The sequence below is a fragment of the Tympanuchus pallidicinctus genome, unplaced genomic scaffold (genome assembly GCF_026119805.1).
Source record: "Tympanuchus pallidicinctus isolate F22 unplaced genomic scaffold, pur_lepc_1.0 scaffold1, whole genome shotgun sequence".
Lineage (NCBI taxonomy): Eukaryota > Metazoa > Chordata > Aves > Galliformes > Phasianidae > Tympanuchus > Tympanuchus pallidicinctus.
The window spans coordinates 82,695,576-82,712,785 of NW_026294618.1; the positions used below are offsets into that span (position 1 = coordinate 82,695,576).

The following is a 17,210-nucleotide window of genomic DNA, read 5'->3' on the forward strand; positions in this document are numbered from 1 at the left end:
ATGGCTATTAAATAAAGCAAGACAGAAAATTACTACCCACCCAACTTCCAAAAATACTAATAATGAGAAGGATTTAGGCAAACATTATATTTGACAATGCCAGTGAGCTGCATGACTCCAGAAAACAACCGCAAGACAGAGATGTTCATGCCTGTTTCTGATTATGCAGATCCCACATGCAGTTGGCATGCTGTGCCCAACAACTGCCTCCAGCCCTGCCTTTCTTGAGGGAAGGCTCAGCTAGCAGCACTGGTCATAAATCTCCCCACCAAAAGGTGATTAAGTTCAAAATCTCCTGTCGTTCTGTCAGAAAAACACAGAAGAGCTGCAAATCCATCAAATCACGTCTTGTAGATAGGTATCTGAGGAGAATACATGGCAGTTGGTGATAGATGGAAACTACTGCATTGTGTCTTTGGACAGTTTATATGAGTATCTCTTTCCAAATTAACATTCTTGCCATCTGATTCTCATTAGACTCACTCAGCTGTTCTGCTCATCTTATATTTTTCCTCCCTAGGGATTAACATTGATTTTTTTTTTTTTATCTTGCACACAAACAGGAAGGTCACAGTGTTTCCTACAGGGAGGATTCATTCAATAAGGAACTATGCTATTAAGGCTGACTTGATACTGTCAATAGAACTCAGCTCCCACAATGCTGGCTATTTTTTAAGCCATTCCAGCTACATTCATCATTCCACTCCATGATACACACGAGCCTCTTAACAACTCATTAAAAATATATATGTATATAATGGAGGTCAGCCCTACTAACATTGAAACCCCGCATCTAATTTAAAAAAGAAATAACACAAAATAATTACAAAATGCTTATGGGAATAGAATATCTTCAGCAGAAAAAAAGGAAACTGAAAGAAGAGACTGCAGATGGGCCTGCAAGACTTTTTTTAGCTGGACACTGGGTTTCAGCTCATACACGAGGACCATCATGGGAATAGTTTTCTCCATCCTCTTTTTCTAGACAGCGTTTTCCCTCTCTCCCTTTATATTTTTGCACTTTGGAAAAAAATAGGCAACAGTCATCTTAGCAATATCAAAAAGCAGCTCAGTGATAGAGTGGAGCTTTATAGCAGCAACGGGGAAGAAAGACAGGAAAGGAACAAGAGGAGTCTTCTCAACATGTAAAAAAAATGTCACAAAGAAAAACAGGAAACCTACACTAAGTCCCTGTGGAAAGGAGTTGAATTTTCCAAACTGCTGAGGAGTTTGGAATTGCCTGTTTGGATGTTTTCAGACACTCTTTCAACACCACTGGATTCTTTCAGATTCTTTGTAGAGAATTTTGCCTTTCTTGGATCAAACAGCGAAGAAATATCATTGAAAGAGCCTGCTGGGGCAAAACAAGGCTGGGCTCATCTGCAGAAATATACTAGGCAGAGCTGGACAGAAAAGGAAGAAACAATCTGGTGAACAGCTGTGTGGACAGCAAATAATGGATGAGAAAACAAGTGATTTAATTGTCTCTGGTCAATGCTTTACCTTGTTATTTTAAAGTAAGCAGTCTCTTCTGCATCCTTTACAATTCTTTCCCTTTGCCTTCCCTCCTCTACACCTATATATCCCCATTTGCTGGTTCTACACATGCACTGGAAAAATGCAGTACTGAATAGAAGACCGTGAGAAAACTTGGTTACAGCATGCAGAGATTTTCCCAATTGAGGAATACTTATGGGGTGGGCTAAACTGTTGGAGTGCTTTGTACTAGCAGCATAGTTCAAAAACATCCTGCTGGAGACTAGACTTATCAAACAGCTTTGTAATTCACCCTTCCAGTATTTTCCTGTACACACTGTATTAGGAAGACCTAAAAGAGTCCCTGAGTCTGTAGCTCTCCAAGCAGCATCACAGCGGACGTCACTGGTCTTCCTTTGGGCTGCTAGAATCTCCCGTTGGCTGTCACTATTACTTACTTAATTAAAAAAAAAAAAAGGCACTCTGTTCAAGGTTGCTCCATTTTTGGAAAGGCCTGCAATGACTGTCTACTCTAATGCTTTTTCCACCTTTAGGTCTGTCATCCCTCTCCTTAAAAATCCCAAATCTTCTCATCGGGGGAAACTGCAAAGCTGTGCTGGCACAACGATGTTCTGCTTGCGCTGAATTTGTAGAGCAGAAGGATATATTCACTGTCAGAGCAGAAAGGAAGCACCCTCCTCCTTCCCCCCACAAAAAGCTATTTTTTGCAGGCGTTGTCATATCTTATCCCCAGGAAGAGAAGAGGGCTGTGCTAGAAAGTCTTCAGATTCACATTCGCTCTCTTTTGCTCTGTCCTTCACAGCATGGCTGTGCTTATCAATACAAGGGAGGGCAACTGGCAACACGCAGGCTAGGCAGAGTCCTCTAACGAAAACAAATCCTTAGCAGAGGATGAAGTAGCTCACAGATCTGCCTGCTAAAACCCACTCCCGCCACAATAATGTTTTCAGCACTGCTCACATTTAGGGACAGGAGGGTATAAACAGTTACAGCACATTACTCAAAATATTTTGGGTTCCAAAAGCCCGAGTGAATAAAGCACCACAGGACTCGAGATACATAATCAGAATAAATAAGATTTTGTGCTGATAGAGCGCCTGTCATCTGAAAGTATGCACAGATATTAATTAAGCTCTCTAACCCCAGATGAAGTAGATTAGCAGCTTCATCCCTGTTTTACAGAGGTTTAGAGCAAAGCGTGACACACCACAGCTGACAGGAGGAGCTGGACGTGCAGGGGCTGAACATCAGAGCTCCCCCTCCAGCTACCTGGGCTGCTTTCAATGGAAAAGGGCTGAGAGGCGCTTTGTACTGGGAGAGGGAGCACCCACCCTGCTGCACTATGCTGCAAGCACTTGGCCTGAAGGGCTTTGAAAAAAAGCATGAAGTCTGTAAGCGACAAACACACGTGATACCAACCAAAGGTGTTTAAAAGAAGAAAAATGTTGTGAAGTACTTCCAACTTCAAAATGCATTGTTTAAGAAAAGTAAGCGGATCCATGTATTCAAAACCTCAACCAAAACATTTGGTCGACTCTGAGATGCAAAGAATATTTTGAAATTCATTCTGCAGTCATTATCTACTCAAATTCAAGTTCTTATGGCAGTAATTCCTCAAGGATTCACTTTGAATATTTGTAAATGCAGAAGATGTGATAAGAAAAATATGCTCAGAATTTATCACAGAAATAGTACAACTGTCCTCTCAACTGAAATTTACCTGGTCTCTATCTCTGCTTATCGTCTGTGCCAAACAAGAGCAGGGTGCCATCCAATGCAGCTAGAAAGAACTATCTCTGGAACACATAAAAGTAGGTCATTCCTTGCATCTCTAGGCACAATTATCCACCTCATTACAATTAGGTGGGCAAATGCACAGTAGTCCTAACTGCAGAGGGATGCATTTTAATTGTGATGTTCAATTCTCTGTACACAACTATATAAAAAAAAAAATGGAGCAAGAAATGCCACTAGAAAATGGAGACAGACTGTGGCATACTTATCTACAAAACAAGAAACAAACTGGATTATCTGTAGACATAAAGCAGCTCCTTAGATGATAAGTAACCACATTAATATGAAAATGATGCTGTTTTGTTCCCACATTTAAACACAGAAAGCATTCTAACTTCAGCTTTCAAGGTAAAAATGCTTTTAATTAGTTGTCCTGGCTACCATGTGAGACACACAGACCGTGGGGTATGATGAAACTACGATCACCTACCCTTGCTGAGAATCTGTCTTGTGATTTATATGACTACTCCATGCCAGCATGATGCAAATCCCCTAGGAAAGAACGCATGTCATCCTTAAAAATATTAAGCAATCAAGCCATGTTTTTATTATGTGAACGGATGCCTTTGAAAACAAGGATGCATGCACCATACTGGGAGTTAAAATGAAATAAATGAACAGAAATAATTCATTTCCATGTTCTAATCAGTGGAGACTGTAGTCTTCAAATTATCCTGATGCTTCCAAGTGCGAGTCTGGAGACAATAGGTTGACTATGCTACTAAAGTGAACATGAAATTGCATCGTAAGTACACAATGAAGGACAAATTTAACAGTTCAAGTCTCTCTGTAAAGTTTGTTTCTATTTATTCAGCCCTTGCATCCTGCTGAACAATTAAGAACAGAAGATTTGAACAAAGCATTGGATAGTTTTTAAATGCTGAAATCTAACAAAAAGTAAGCTACTTATTGTATGCAAAAGGACCATAATAAACAAAAGAATGGTTTTCAGTCATGTTCTTCTGTTTCTAGCATTACTAGGAGAGAGAAATGTGTGTTCCATCAGCTAAAAGGATGTCTCTGGGAAGTGGAATAAATATTATCAAAGACCAGAACCGCACGCTTGCTGGTTATGCTGTATTCACAGACCCGGACACCCACATTTTTGCAAGGACCCAAGATAACACTGTTACACTGCTCATTGCTATCATAAATCACAGCCCATTCATTAGAGCTGCTGACCTTTCAGAAAAAAGCCAACAAAACTAGCCCCAACAGGCACAGGAGATGGAAATAGAGCTTCCGTAATGAGATCAGGTTAATACAAAGCAATTGAACTAGTCTGCTGTATTTGTATGGAAATGCATATCGGTAATAATTTACATGAGTAGAAGACCAAAGGATAATATGGTGTTTTCTTTACACACTGAATCTACACCACTGTCTTTGAAGCTAAGCTAAATATTAAACACAGTATTTTTTGTAAGTGTGCTATTTGCTTAAGTTTTCTCATCTAAGAAAGAACTGTAAAGAGTGTAGAGAGAGGCAATACAATAATGAAAGAAATGGGATCAGTTCTGTCTCAGTTATCTATGAAATCAGTAATAGCAGCAGGGGATGAATAACAAATGATGGCGCGCAATATCTTCCACGGGAAGAATGGGGACCATGAAATGGATCAGTGTGGCTGGGAGGAGCTGCAGCAGGAACATACAAAATTTGACATACAAGGTTACAGAGCAGAGAACAGACTCGTGAGCCTCCTTGCTGAAGGGCATTGCGAATCTGAAAACTAACACAGGCTCCAGACAGGACAAGCTCACAAAGGAGTAATGTACTGTGGATTACTAAACAAATAAAACCTACATCTATTTCAGGAAGTCCCAGGTTGTATTCATTAACTCTGATGTAGTGAGGGAGATGAAAATGCTCATTTCCTTCCTTTTGAAATACATGTCTCTCCTTCTCCTTCCCTTAAAATGTTAATTTTTTTTCTAGCTCTGTGAAACATCTCTGCTATGTGAGATATTTGCTGGGCAAGAGTCTTCTGAATATCTCAGAATGTTTTTAGTTTGTATTACAGTGTTACATACTGAGCATTTGGACTCAAATTCAACACGCTGGCATTGATTTCCTTTCCCTTCTCTGAATCAAAAGGGAGAATGGTGCTCAAGGCACCAATTAGTGGGAACTAGCAAACTTCAACATTCTTCCTCAGTGACATACATGTAGATAGAGTCATATATTGCTTTATAAGGGAGCGTCATCTGTTGCAGCTTATGTTTCATTTTCTGACTTGGTTGGGCACACGACAGTTTTGTTACCACTGTCTCAAAGCTACGTATGTAATGAATTATGTATTAGGTACGTAATGAGAGAAATAAGCATTTGCTATTGGGTTTTGAAATATGCTGGCAAACTGATTAGGATGTGACAGAGCTGTCTAGTCACTGTGCAGTATGAGGGGGTAAGGGACAAGCTCTTCCTTGTGCATCAGTGAAGACATCTATCCCACTAGCCCGTCTACAGGGCTGATTCTTGCAGGAAAGGCCCTAGAAAATCTTATTTTGACAAGAATGGAACTCTTACAGAAAGGGAGGGAAGATGGAAATGTATGAACGAGGAGAAATGTGGAAGGCTTATTTCCTGAAGAGAGCTGTGCTCCTATAGCATGTACAATTTCTAGGTATCAAGCCAGCCTGTTTCTGACAGCAAATCAAACCAAATGATAACTCTATACTTCAACAGGAATAATTTGATTCTTTGATAAGTTCCAAATAGCCCCAAAGCCTGATTGTCTATGTTCTTCCCAATGACAGTAACTTCTCAATGAGAGCTTTCTTTAATATCTACTTTGTAAAGGCCATCGATGGATTCTCAGCAGGAGCTTAAGGATCCTGCAACACCACTTACAAACTGCAAGTTCTGGCAGGAAGCAGCACTGCTCCTAGTCTAGTATTTCCTACGTGCCCGTGGTTTGCTTACCACAGTATCAAACACCAGAGCTGCCAAGAGCCTTGCGGTGAGGCTGAGTGTGCTGCCCATCTCTTCAGGGACACCCAGCAGCACATTCCTGCTGCACCTGCAGCTCCCACGCAGAAGGGAGCTTTGTAAGGAAAGCACACCAAACTGACAGCTATTGTATACACCTACGGTCACAGTAAAACACAATTGTTTTCAGCTGTGCAGGAAGAGCTTGTGTTTATTATGGTGGTGACTCTGCCCTGAGTAAAAGTTATTGACACCCAGTAGACGTATTCATCGCTACATCTGTGCCCTTCATTTACAGCCAGCAACACTCTTCAAGTTGGAACTTTCCAAATATAGCTTTGACAACCCAGTTCTGGGAGCCCAGGGGAAGAGATATGACTACTTTGCTAATTGATGCTGGTACACCAGGGAGAACCAGCACTGTCTACAGCAGTTTTCCCTTAAAGTGGACTAGGCCAGTTGGATGGCAACTGCACTAAGTCAGACAGTAGCTCTCATAACCAGTTCCACTTTCCCTAAATCATTACACAGTAACAACTAAGTGCTCAAATGTTTTTGGAGACCAGCATTGAAACTGCATGTGAATTTAATGTCAGCTGTCTGTGTATTCAGCTTGGATAGCTTTAAGTCCCTTGTACCTAGTTGATAATACAATTTGGCTTCTGGCCTAACCTAAGTCACACATTTCCCTCAAGTAGGTGGAAGAATCAGCTATATCCAAGAACCTGTTTTTTTAATAACAGCATGGCTAGTATTTATCTAACACATACCTTTCAGAAGGGTATTCAGCTTTCTTTTGATGAATCATAGAATCGTAGAATCATAGAATCACCAAGGTTGGAAAAGACCTAAAAGATCATCCAGTCCAACCGTTCACCTATTCCCAATAGCTCCTACTAAACCATGTCCCTCAACACAACATCCAGCCTTTCCTTGAACACCCCCAGGCTTGGTGACTCCACCACCTCCCTGGGCATCCATTCCAGTGCCTGACCACCCTTTCTGAAAAGTAATACTTCCTAATGTCCAGCCTGAATCTCCCCTGCCGTAGCTTGAAGCCATTCCCCCTGGTCCTATCACTAATGACACGAGAGAAGAGGCCGACCCCCAGCTCACTACAACCTCCCTTCAGGAAGTTATAGAGAGCAATGAGGTCTCCCCTGAGCCTCCTCTTCTCCAGGCTGAACATTCCCAGTTCCTTCAGCCTCTCCTCATATGGCCTGTGTTCCAGACCCCTCACCAGCTTTGTTGCCCTCCTTTGAACACGTTCCAGGGCCTCAATATCTTTCTTGCAGTGAGGGGCCCAAAACTGGACACAGTACTCGAGGTGCGGCCTCACTAGTGCTGAATATAGGGGAATATAGGGTCTCAAAGAGGTGCAAAATTCACCTTCTTCACCACTTGCTTCGCTGCATCTTCAATTACCTAAATCTCATCTAAGTTCTCCATGAGGACACTGTCTCATTCAGTATACAAGACATTCACATAGCTAGCAGCCTCTCAATATTTTACTTTTGCCCTTTCTTTTTAATGCATAGTCCCTAAAAGCCTTGTTTACCATGCGTTACTCAAGCTCTATTCTGAAGGCAGAATGATTAATTTCTGTATAGACTTTTCAATAGTGCTCATCAGATGCTTCAAACTTGCTATGTGCAATTTCCTCACTTTTGGAAAAGCACAGAAAGGAAAGTCGTTACGTGGCATCCTAGATCTACTGCTGTGCTTCATCTCAGCAGAGATAGACCAGCCTTTTGATATTGCAGCTAGCAGGTGTAAATCATCAGCTGCCAGCATGCCAAGCTAAAGGAGATGAGGAACATGGATATACAAGTCATTTTCACTGATATTTACTGATACCAGAACAGAAAGATTTTATGGAGACCAAGAGCTGTAGAGTAGAAGTACTCTCACAGGTTCAGTTCCTCATATGTCTCGCCTGGTTTCTTAATCCAGTCTCATTCTTCTCATCTGTCCAGCCATATCAGCATCATCTACCTTATTGCACTTATTGCATCTACTTTACTATCCATCCTTCTCTCTCTCTGTAACTATAATGCCTTTCCTTTTCCCTATTTGTTCATAAATTTAGTCCTTACACTCAAATTCTGCATCTCTCTGTCTTCTTTGCCTCTTCCTCGATCTTAGTCCCATACCTTCGCTAAGAGATGGTGGAACTTACTTGGTCTTGAGGGAAAAGAGTATCCATACAGAGTTTAGAAACACTAATCTACTAAGCGTACACAAAATGTGTTTATTAAAGATTGTAACTTGGATGACCTTGGAAGGATTTTCTTAAGAAAAGCACATTAATATGTTATGAAAACCACTCACATCTGACAGAAAGTGGGAACATCACAGCTCAATAAAGAAGACATCACAGAAACCTTTAAAGCCTCTTCTTTAGCCTCATTTTCAGAAAGAGTTAAGCCATGCTGGGTGACATTTTCCAAAGAAAACCGAGCATCTCAGAAAATGTTATTCCAAATGACTACAGTTTCAGAAAATTGCAAGTAACTGAAATGAGATGACACAGTATGTGGCTTTGCTCATGAAGTAAGGCAAAAATGAGATATATTTATACCAGGTTGGCATCTAACTCGATGGCTTGCCTGATACTGGTTACTTGTCTGAAATCATGACAGTAACTAAGCAAAGCATATCATTCTGGCTTTCTAGATTGTGCAAAGGTCGGATCACAACCAAGTAAATTCTACTGTTCCATTAAGCATATGAGTATGGTATGTGCATGGCTGTTTTGTGACCTCCTCCTGACAAATGCAGTAGCTATTCTTTTACTGGTTTTGCACTGAACAAAAGTTCTTACAGCTTTCTCCTCCCTTGCCTGTAGGAGCTACTACTTTCTCTTGATCATCACTTCACTGTATGTTTGTCCTCCTGTGCACTGATAGCCCTTCAGTTTTGAAGTTGTCTGCAAACCTTATCATGCTTAAATTGACACCAGAGAATACAGCTCTGCTAGCAAAGACATAAAGTAGTCACCTGGATACACAGTTCCTGTAAAAATTAAACTGGTCAAGAAAGTCTTATAAAACTCAAGAGAGACACAATAAGGGCTATAGTTAACAAGATACATCACTGATGAAATACAATTAAAAGTTCTGATTTCATAAATTAAGTGGGTTTTAAGTCTCTACACAGCATCTTGTATAAAAATAACAATAGCAATAATAATAATAAATTGATAGAAACAACAACCTGAAAGCATAGGCCTTATGTCTCTAAGTGTGTTTTAGGGACGGTGCAACAGAAAAAAACATTTGTCAGATAGGAATGCTACCAAAAAAAACCACCCATGAGCATCAAATAGGGAGTCACTGCTCCTATAAAAGATTGGAGTTAAGCCTCAGCTTAAGACAATAGTTTTATCATAAACTCATAGTTTGTCTTCATGTGAGTAGACATGACTCTGGCTCAAGGTTTACGAACCCCATATATATCTATATAGCTGTTATTTCAGATCTTAACATCAATACATTCCTTATTTAAAATGCATAACAGGTAGTAGAAAAAGTAGTAAGGACGATCAAGCAGAGAATTTCCAAAACTATCAGCATTTGTCAATTCAAGTATTTTTGATCAAGTACTAATTAGTTAAAAAGATTTGATCTAATCTTAAATGTTCAGGCTACCCCATTTACTCTCGAAACAGTCACTTGCTGTAAGGATTAGGAAGACAGTGGCATTCAGAGCAAGCACGAACCCTCTTCCATCTTATTACAGTTAATCATGAATGTACATACGATAATGGAGCTGAGCCCCTGCAAACTCACCAGGCTGTGCATAATTTCGACTCCATCTGGATTCACTGTGAGCGCCTCATCATACAATTGCCTAGCCACCTCCAAATTGCCTTTCATCTCTGCAAGCCTCCCACGCATGTACAGTACAGCATGAGATGTGGGGAAAAGACTAGCTGCCTCCTGGATACAAAAGCCTGCTTCTTTGAGATGCTGCTGTTCCATGAAAAGTTCAGCTGAAAAAAAATAACACAAAAACACCCTACCATTAGTTGAAATAATTTAGACACCTTTCTTCATTTTAACTATGTATCATCTTCCTTAAACATATTAAACCACGAGGTCACCATCCTGCACAGTGCTTATTATGATTATTTAGTGTTTATTAACACAAAGTGGAGACAGTAAATGGATATTCTGTAATGTTAAAGTCTTTACACAGACTTTGATGGACCTCTTTAGATGTTGAGAGAGGATGGCCTTGGTGATACACCGGAGCGCTTCCTCAGAGGGGATGTAAACATGTGCTGAACTGAGCTCTGAGGAAGCAGGGCTGGTGGCCACTTGGAGCCATCAAGTGTGTTTCCAAGTAATCTGTGGAAACAGAGGACAGAATAAGCCATTACTGTCTACTGAGTAGTTTAAACATGTCAGAGTAATAGAACACATCTGACCAAGCTGGATGTTAAATAACTTATTCAAAAGAGTATTTCCATATTTTGAAAAAATAATTAAAAGTGTTTTTCCTCTGCTTACTTGTCTAGTTTACGAAATAGCTGTCTCTGAAGTTTTCAAAGTCTCCATTAAAATCCAAAGGCTTACATCACAGAGACTTATTTATATTGCATATTCACAAACTTACCTCCTCACACATATTCTACAGAAATTAAAAGCAGCTTTTGGAAGAGACTGCTCGGTAATTTGCTTTCTCATCTCTTAGCAATGATGCTGGCATTTTTCTTACAAAGGCACACTGAGATGTTTGACTGTCAGTTTGTTTGTTAATCAAATCTTTTCTTAAGTTAAACAAATTTCTAAATGTATTTCATTGTTAGATTTTAGAACTTCTCAGGATTTCATATGCATTAAATTCTAGCAGAAGGCTTCAGAAGTGATACTCCATTTTCATCGACACACAGATGAAAAGGGAAATTGTTTTTTTTATAGGCAGGTGTGTGTATATCCATGCATGTACATAAAATAATTTTCTCTTTGTACATCACCCTTTAGTCCATAACCTGTTAGCATTCTATCCCTTATTACTGGAAAAATTTGAAGTCCCTTTTTTTTTTTTTTAAGTGATGTGGTAGTAAAGTAGGTATTGACAGCTCTAGAGTTCAATTTGAAATCACAAATTCAGGCTCCAGAGTTAGATAAACAAATCTGAATTTAGATCCAACCTTAAATGCCCTTACTTTCAAAGGTATGCTCTCAGAAAGACTCTGTGCGGGAGTAAAGTAGCTTTAAAAATAAGGTCTCTTGTACAGCTCTTAAACTGACAGTTTTGGAGTGCTAGGAAAACTGGCATACTGACATGGAGCTTGCTGGCCATGAGGCAAGCAGGAGAGCATCCCAGCACCAGCCCTGCCTGAACAGAAGAGGCTCCTCCTCAGCCCATCAGATGTGAGCCTGGGAGCACAGCTAGCTCTGCTGCTGGCATGCTGACCATGATGTCCACTGAGGTGGCAGCATGGCTTAACACCCAGATCTAAGTGCTCCTCCTGAGAGCAGAGTGAGACAACATCGATAAAAAGCTGGAAGATTTCTTAGCCCTCCCAAAGTTGTACTTCAGATAAACATCCTTCTCTGAGGCTGTCAACATGAGCACAACAGCTCCTTGGTAAGAGCGATGTACTTAAAAAGTGACTCATATACATTTCTGTCTGGTTAATCATTACAAAATCTCAGTATGCATCCCCTTCTTCGGCTCCAGGAGGGTGCAGCCATCTAATAGCAGAAAGGAAGGCCATCCATCTTGTCAAGCTGAGTATGCGCACAACCTTATTCAAGAGTTTGTGGGAGGACAGCATTTTACTTGTGCTTCCCAAAGAACAGAGCATTTTCCTGCCAAGAGCTGTGCAGCAGCTGATGCTATACATGTGGTAATAATGAGGATGGAGATGTGCAAAGTGATGATTCACAGCCTGAAGATAAACACTTAGCACAGCCCTAGCAGAGCAAAAGAAGAGGTGAAATCCTGGCACTATTTGAAGGCAGCAGAAGTTCTCGCTGCTGCTGTATTAAAATCTCTATTAGCAACTAACAGCATAATGTGACTTGTTTAATTTCAAAAAAGCATGAGGAGCAAGGTGGTTTAGATGTGAAATCATGCACAGCCTGTGATTCAATGCATAGAAAATAGGGAGTACTTATTCTTTCTTTCAACGGTGCCTGTAAATCTTCTTCGGTAATAACAATTATTTAGAGGAAGTGCAGCAACACAGAATCTGAATAAGATCTACAAATTGTATTTTATGGTACAGTAATGTAGCATATTAAAGTTCAATCCATTTCTTCACAGGCTCAATAGTCAGTAAAAAACGATTTAATGGTGTGGGAGGCCTAATTTGCATCAAAAAAGAATGAGAGAAGTGCTTGTGGGTTACAAACCACAAGCTGGGTTACCCACCCAGCTAAAAATAAACACTAAGGGAAATCATTTAGGCCTGCACTAAAATGTGCTTTCTGTAAACTCATTTTTTTTTTACTTCTATTGCATACTCATTTCATTTACAGATGAACAAGATGTGCTTGCGCAACATGGAGTAAGAACTGAGGCAGAGATCAAAGCCAAAAACCAAGGATTCAATGGATTTATCACAGATTACCACTCCCACTTCCTTAACAGTGCTGGAAGTACTGAAATGCCTGCCTTTGCATTACCTGGGTTAGCAGCTTCCTGTCTGTTTGGCTATTCAGGATATCTTCCTGTATCACCTAATCATGTACATGACCTGACCAAACAAGCAGCATTCACAAGGCAGCTCCATATAAGAGACGTGGTACTCGATGCCTCTCCAAAGCAGACAGCATTTCCTCAGGGTGAAACAGGTATACAGGATGTAAGATTTGCCATGAAAGGTTCACTGCTTCAGGGAAGCCGTCTATCAACCTCAAGCTGCTGGATTACATTGTTCTCAGTGCTGCCACTCCTTGCAGCTTTGAATTCAAAGGCTATCTTTTACAAGCTTTCTTCCTATCTCTTACTTAACATCATCTTGATACATGTTTAAGTAAGTTTTCAAAGTGTTTTGAACTAAATATTACTAAAGGCACTCCCAGTGCTACAAAGCACAAAAATAATCATCCTCAGTGCACTACAAGCATTTTTGCCATAACTACTGAGACCTTGAGCAGCTATCCAACTGACTCCAAGAACCAGCCTAGCGTGATTCATTTCTGTCCCAGATCCACCTTATGCTTCACACAGCTCCCAAATCCACTTCAAAGTTCACACATATGCTCTTCTGCAGTACTGTCCATCCTTCTCTGCTGTCATCTCTTCTTGTGGCTTCAACTTCCTTTGTCTCGACTTGTGATCCCAGTTCCACCTGATGCACCAGCCTTAAGGCTGACTTCAGCTCATGTGAGCACACCACGCCTCTGACTACGTACCACTAGCTCCTAGTTTTTCTGGTTGTGCCTACTAGCACCTTTAGCTCGTCTATAGTGAGGACCCTCAATCAAGTGAGAACTGCCAGAAGAATATCATCTACTCACTCTCCAAGGACAGGTAACAGATACACAGACCAGGAGCACTTGCAGAAGACTGACAAAGCTGGGCCTCCTGCAGTCCGGCTCCTCTTTTTGTCTCCAAGATAAATGGCTTGCCAGGGCTCTGTAGGGGAGTCCATCTGAGCAGCAAGGCAGTGTAATCTAGTCATGTCTGCATCACAGCGCCAGTCTGAGGAATGGAGCTGTCTGCCATCACCTTGAACACTGACTCTATTCCCTATTTCCTAAGCATTTCAAAGCAGTGTCAAGAGTGATTATACTTGTCACCACAGAAGCAGCAACAACTGTAATCCTAGCCAACAAAATAAAATAAATTTGAAACATGCTTCTGCAGTGCGAAACACCCAGGAGTTAAAATCTCATTCCTTGTGAATCACGTTCAGTGTTATCCAAGATGCAGCACTTACTCCCACAGGCAGACTGTTCCACATCACTGTTCTGTGTCAGCCCAATTAGCTCTCACCTACCCCAAAAATACTACTGTGTGACATGGCCAACACCACGTAGCCAGATGACCAGCAGGATGGCACACTGGGGAGCAGTCCTTCACACCCGAAGAAGGTGAGACAGCCTGCAAGGATGTGTGGAGAGGTGTTTTTTGTTCCACAGAATCCATCTGGTTGCAGGATCTATTAATACTTGTTATTGCAGCAGCCCACAGCCAGCTGGAAAGACCCACTCCTCTGAGACAGCTCTTTCATCAGTGAATGCAGAGCTATTACCATGACAAAGGGTTCTCCCTCTGTCTTTTCTTGCTGTCAGATGACGTTCAGTCATCGTCCCTTATTATGACACAACCATGCATGCAGCAATTTGCAGGCAGATCAGATTGAAGATTCATGCTGTATCCCAACTGTAATCACTTCATTTGAGGAAGCCTTCAATACAGAAATGAAGGAGAACATAACCCCATCTACCTGAGCTCAACCACTAGCTCTTCTGAATGAGGCAAGAGATGTACATTCTTAAAAGTCATTCTTGCAAGCAAGCTGGTAGCTAACTGGAGCCCAGGGACCTGCTTTAAATTTCCGAGCTGCAGGTCTCCCAGGAGCTGAAACGGCAAATGAGCTTCTTTAATTACAAATGCAGCATTAGAGCAAGCATTTCTGGAAAAGATGCAGAACCATCACAAGTTACTCTCTATGCTAAATTATTGGTGCAGGCAAAAAATCATTTGAAATACAACGAAACTTGCCACAAGACACCTGGTTCCTCTATATGAAGTAGGATGGTGCTCACTGGTGACAGAATCGTTCCTTCTCAACTGGGAGAGTTGGGAGAGCAAAATCAAAATGCTGGGAGCAAACAAAAAATGCTTTTGGCAATAAGGCCACCATTGATAATGGTAGCAAAATACTATTGGATAGGCATCTTTTTTTTTTCTGTATCCCCTTTTATAACACTGATTACTGCTATAGTCAAAGGAAATACTTCTAAATTCCAACCTAGTTAAGTATAAACTCCTATCTTCTGTCCCTCATATGGATAATTGTCCTGTTGCTTTCTTCAGGACCAAGCATATTTTGTCACTAGCCCAAAAGGTGCTGAGCAGCTGAGAAATGCTAGTATTTGGTACTCTCTGCCATACTGTGGGTACTGCTGGCAGTGCAGCAGGTTCCTCTCCATCCACTGGCAAAGGACCCAGAGATTGCTTAACAAGGAGCTGCTGCCTGCTTTCCTAAGTGAGAGCTCACATACGTGAGAACGTGCATGGCCCAGATATCGAGAAATGCCACGTATGCTTTGAAGACCACCCATGAAAAATGGATTATCAGTCTCAAAGCTTCACATCCTTCTCTAAGCAACAAGAAACATCCAGAAGCCTCAGGAACAGGAGAAGCAATCCAAAATGTCCAGTATGGATAAGAAGCAGCCAAGAATGCTTTTGACTCCTTTAATTCTTTAATTAATATTGTTGATAAGAAATAAACAAAACCAACCTGCAGAGCATGTATGAAGACCTACTATCTCCCTGAAGACACTAAGTTGAAGAGACGTGGGGAATTTGGCCATCTTTAGCCTGCATTAGAAGACCAGGCCAGAGCTTGCTAAACCAGAACTCTAGCAGAACCCTGCTGGCTTATTAACTGCATCAGTAATATTTCAAAGGGAACCAAACCAGCTCACTTCACCATTTCTAGCTCCAGCATGAAGCATTCCTAATCCCTCCTAGTAAGTAAACATTGTAGATCAGTCCTTTGCAGTACACCTTTACTTCTCTCAGTAATAGCTTCGTGGTAAAACATTTCCTCCTATTGCCCTTCACCAGCCTCCAGCTTCTTGCATTGTCCTGTATCATTGTAAAGAGCCAAAAAATCATGGAGCTCAAGAATCTGAACAATAAAGGGGGAGCTCTAAAATTTCAATGAACTTTAAAAATAAAAACACACTAAAAACAAAAACCCAAGAAAAAGTAAAATACTGGAATTGCATCAATAACTCCTGCTGTATTGCAGGAGAGTATCTGACCTCAGCTATTCTGCAACATCAATAAAGATGTCTCCCAAACCTGATAAACACCTTTAATATCTGAGCTTATAATTTGAGGGCGGATTAGGATTGCTAAAAGCTTAGAGAGGGAGAGCATTTAATTACACATTGCAAGCTGTGCAAACCTAAGCTGTGCTGGTGAGCTGCTCCCTTTGCTGTCCCTGGGCTGCCCCTGCCCACGTGTGGCTGTGGCCATGGGCCAGTTGGGATTGCAGATTCCAGCCCACTGGCTCCTACGACTTTTTCTCGTGGAACAAAGCCCATCTCCTCTAACACAGTTTTTTTCCCAGGAACTGGCCCACGCTGAATAAAATAAATAAATCACAAGCGTTTTGTGAAGGGGAAAAAAAAATATTTCTGCTGTACATAACTCAGGGGAACAGATGTTTTTCCATTAGCTCACTGTTCCCTGCTACACTGGCTCTCTTTACATTTCTTGTTTATGGCGTGTTCATGAGAATATTTTTTTCTAAACTTCTAGCACATTAGTGAGCCAGCAGGTAGCTCTCTCCAGCCCACTGTGACTACACAGAACAGTTATCAGGGTGATTTTTCTTTAAAAGCTCCTTGAAATAAGCATTAGGTCTACCTGGTAAGGTTTGCAGGCTGCATTTAGCAGGCATTTAGCCAATCTAAGATCAAATTACCAGACCTACTTTGCTGTGAGTGGCCATATTTGGTAAAGTACTGGGCTAGTCAAGAAGCTCAATTGTCAGATATAAAGTACTGGCAAAGACAAACAAAGTGGACATTGTAGTTAAAAGTAAAGCTTAAAATAATATAGCAACGGGAGCTGGAGTATTTGAACTCTTATTAAACTGGTTTGCAGCATTCTAAAATACTCCACATAAACAGAGTATACTATTATTACTGCCTGGAAATACACTCACACATACTTTGGGCAAGAAATCACTTGTTACCGAAGGAGTTTAAAACTACTAAAACTATTTACTTTCAGAACTGACTCACTTTGCTCTCCAGGTCAAAAGCAATCTTGTAAAAACG

General features: G+C 41.0%; 1 protein-coding gene across 7 annotated transcripts in view; it reads right to left on the bottom strand.

The window, feature by feature from the left end:
- Window positions 1-17,210, bottom strand: part of TTC7A (tetratricopeptide repeat domain 7A) — a 161,067-nt gene that overhangs the window by 25,027 nt on the left and 118,830 nt on the right. For 6 of the 7 annotated variants that reach the window (XM_052684050.1, XM_052682452.1, XM_052681689.1 and 3 more), the window contains one exon: window positions 10,014-10,216. The exons of the other annotated variant lie outside the window; for it this stretch is intronic. In XM_052684050.1, coding sequence (XP_052540010.1) covers window positions 10,014-10,216 — 203 coding nt within the window. The remainder of the gene's footprint in view (window positions 1-10,013; window positions 10,217-17,210) is intronic. 7 annotated transcript variants of the gene reach the window in all.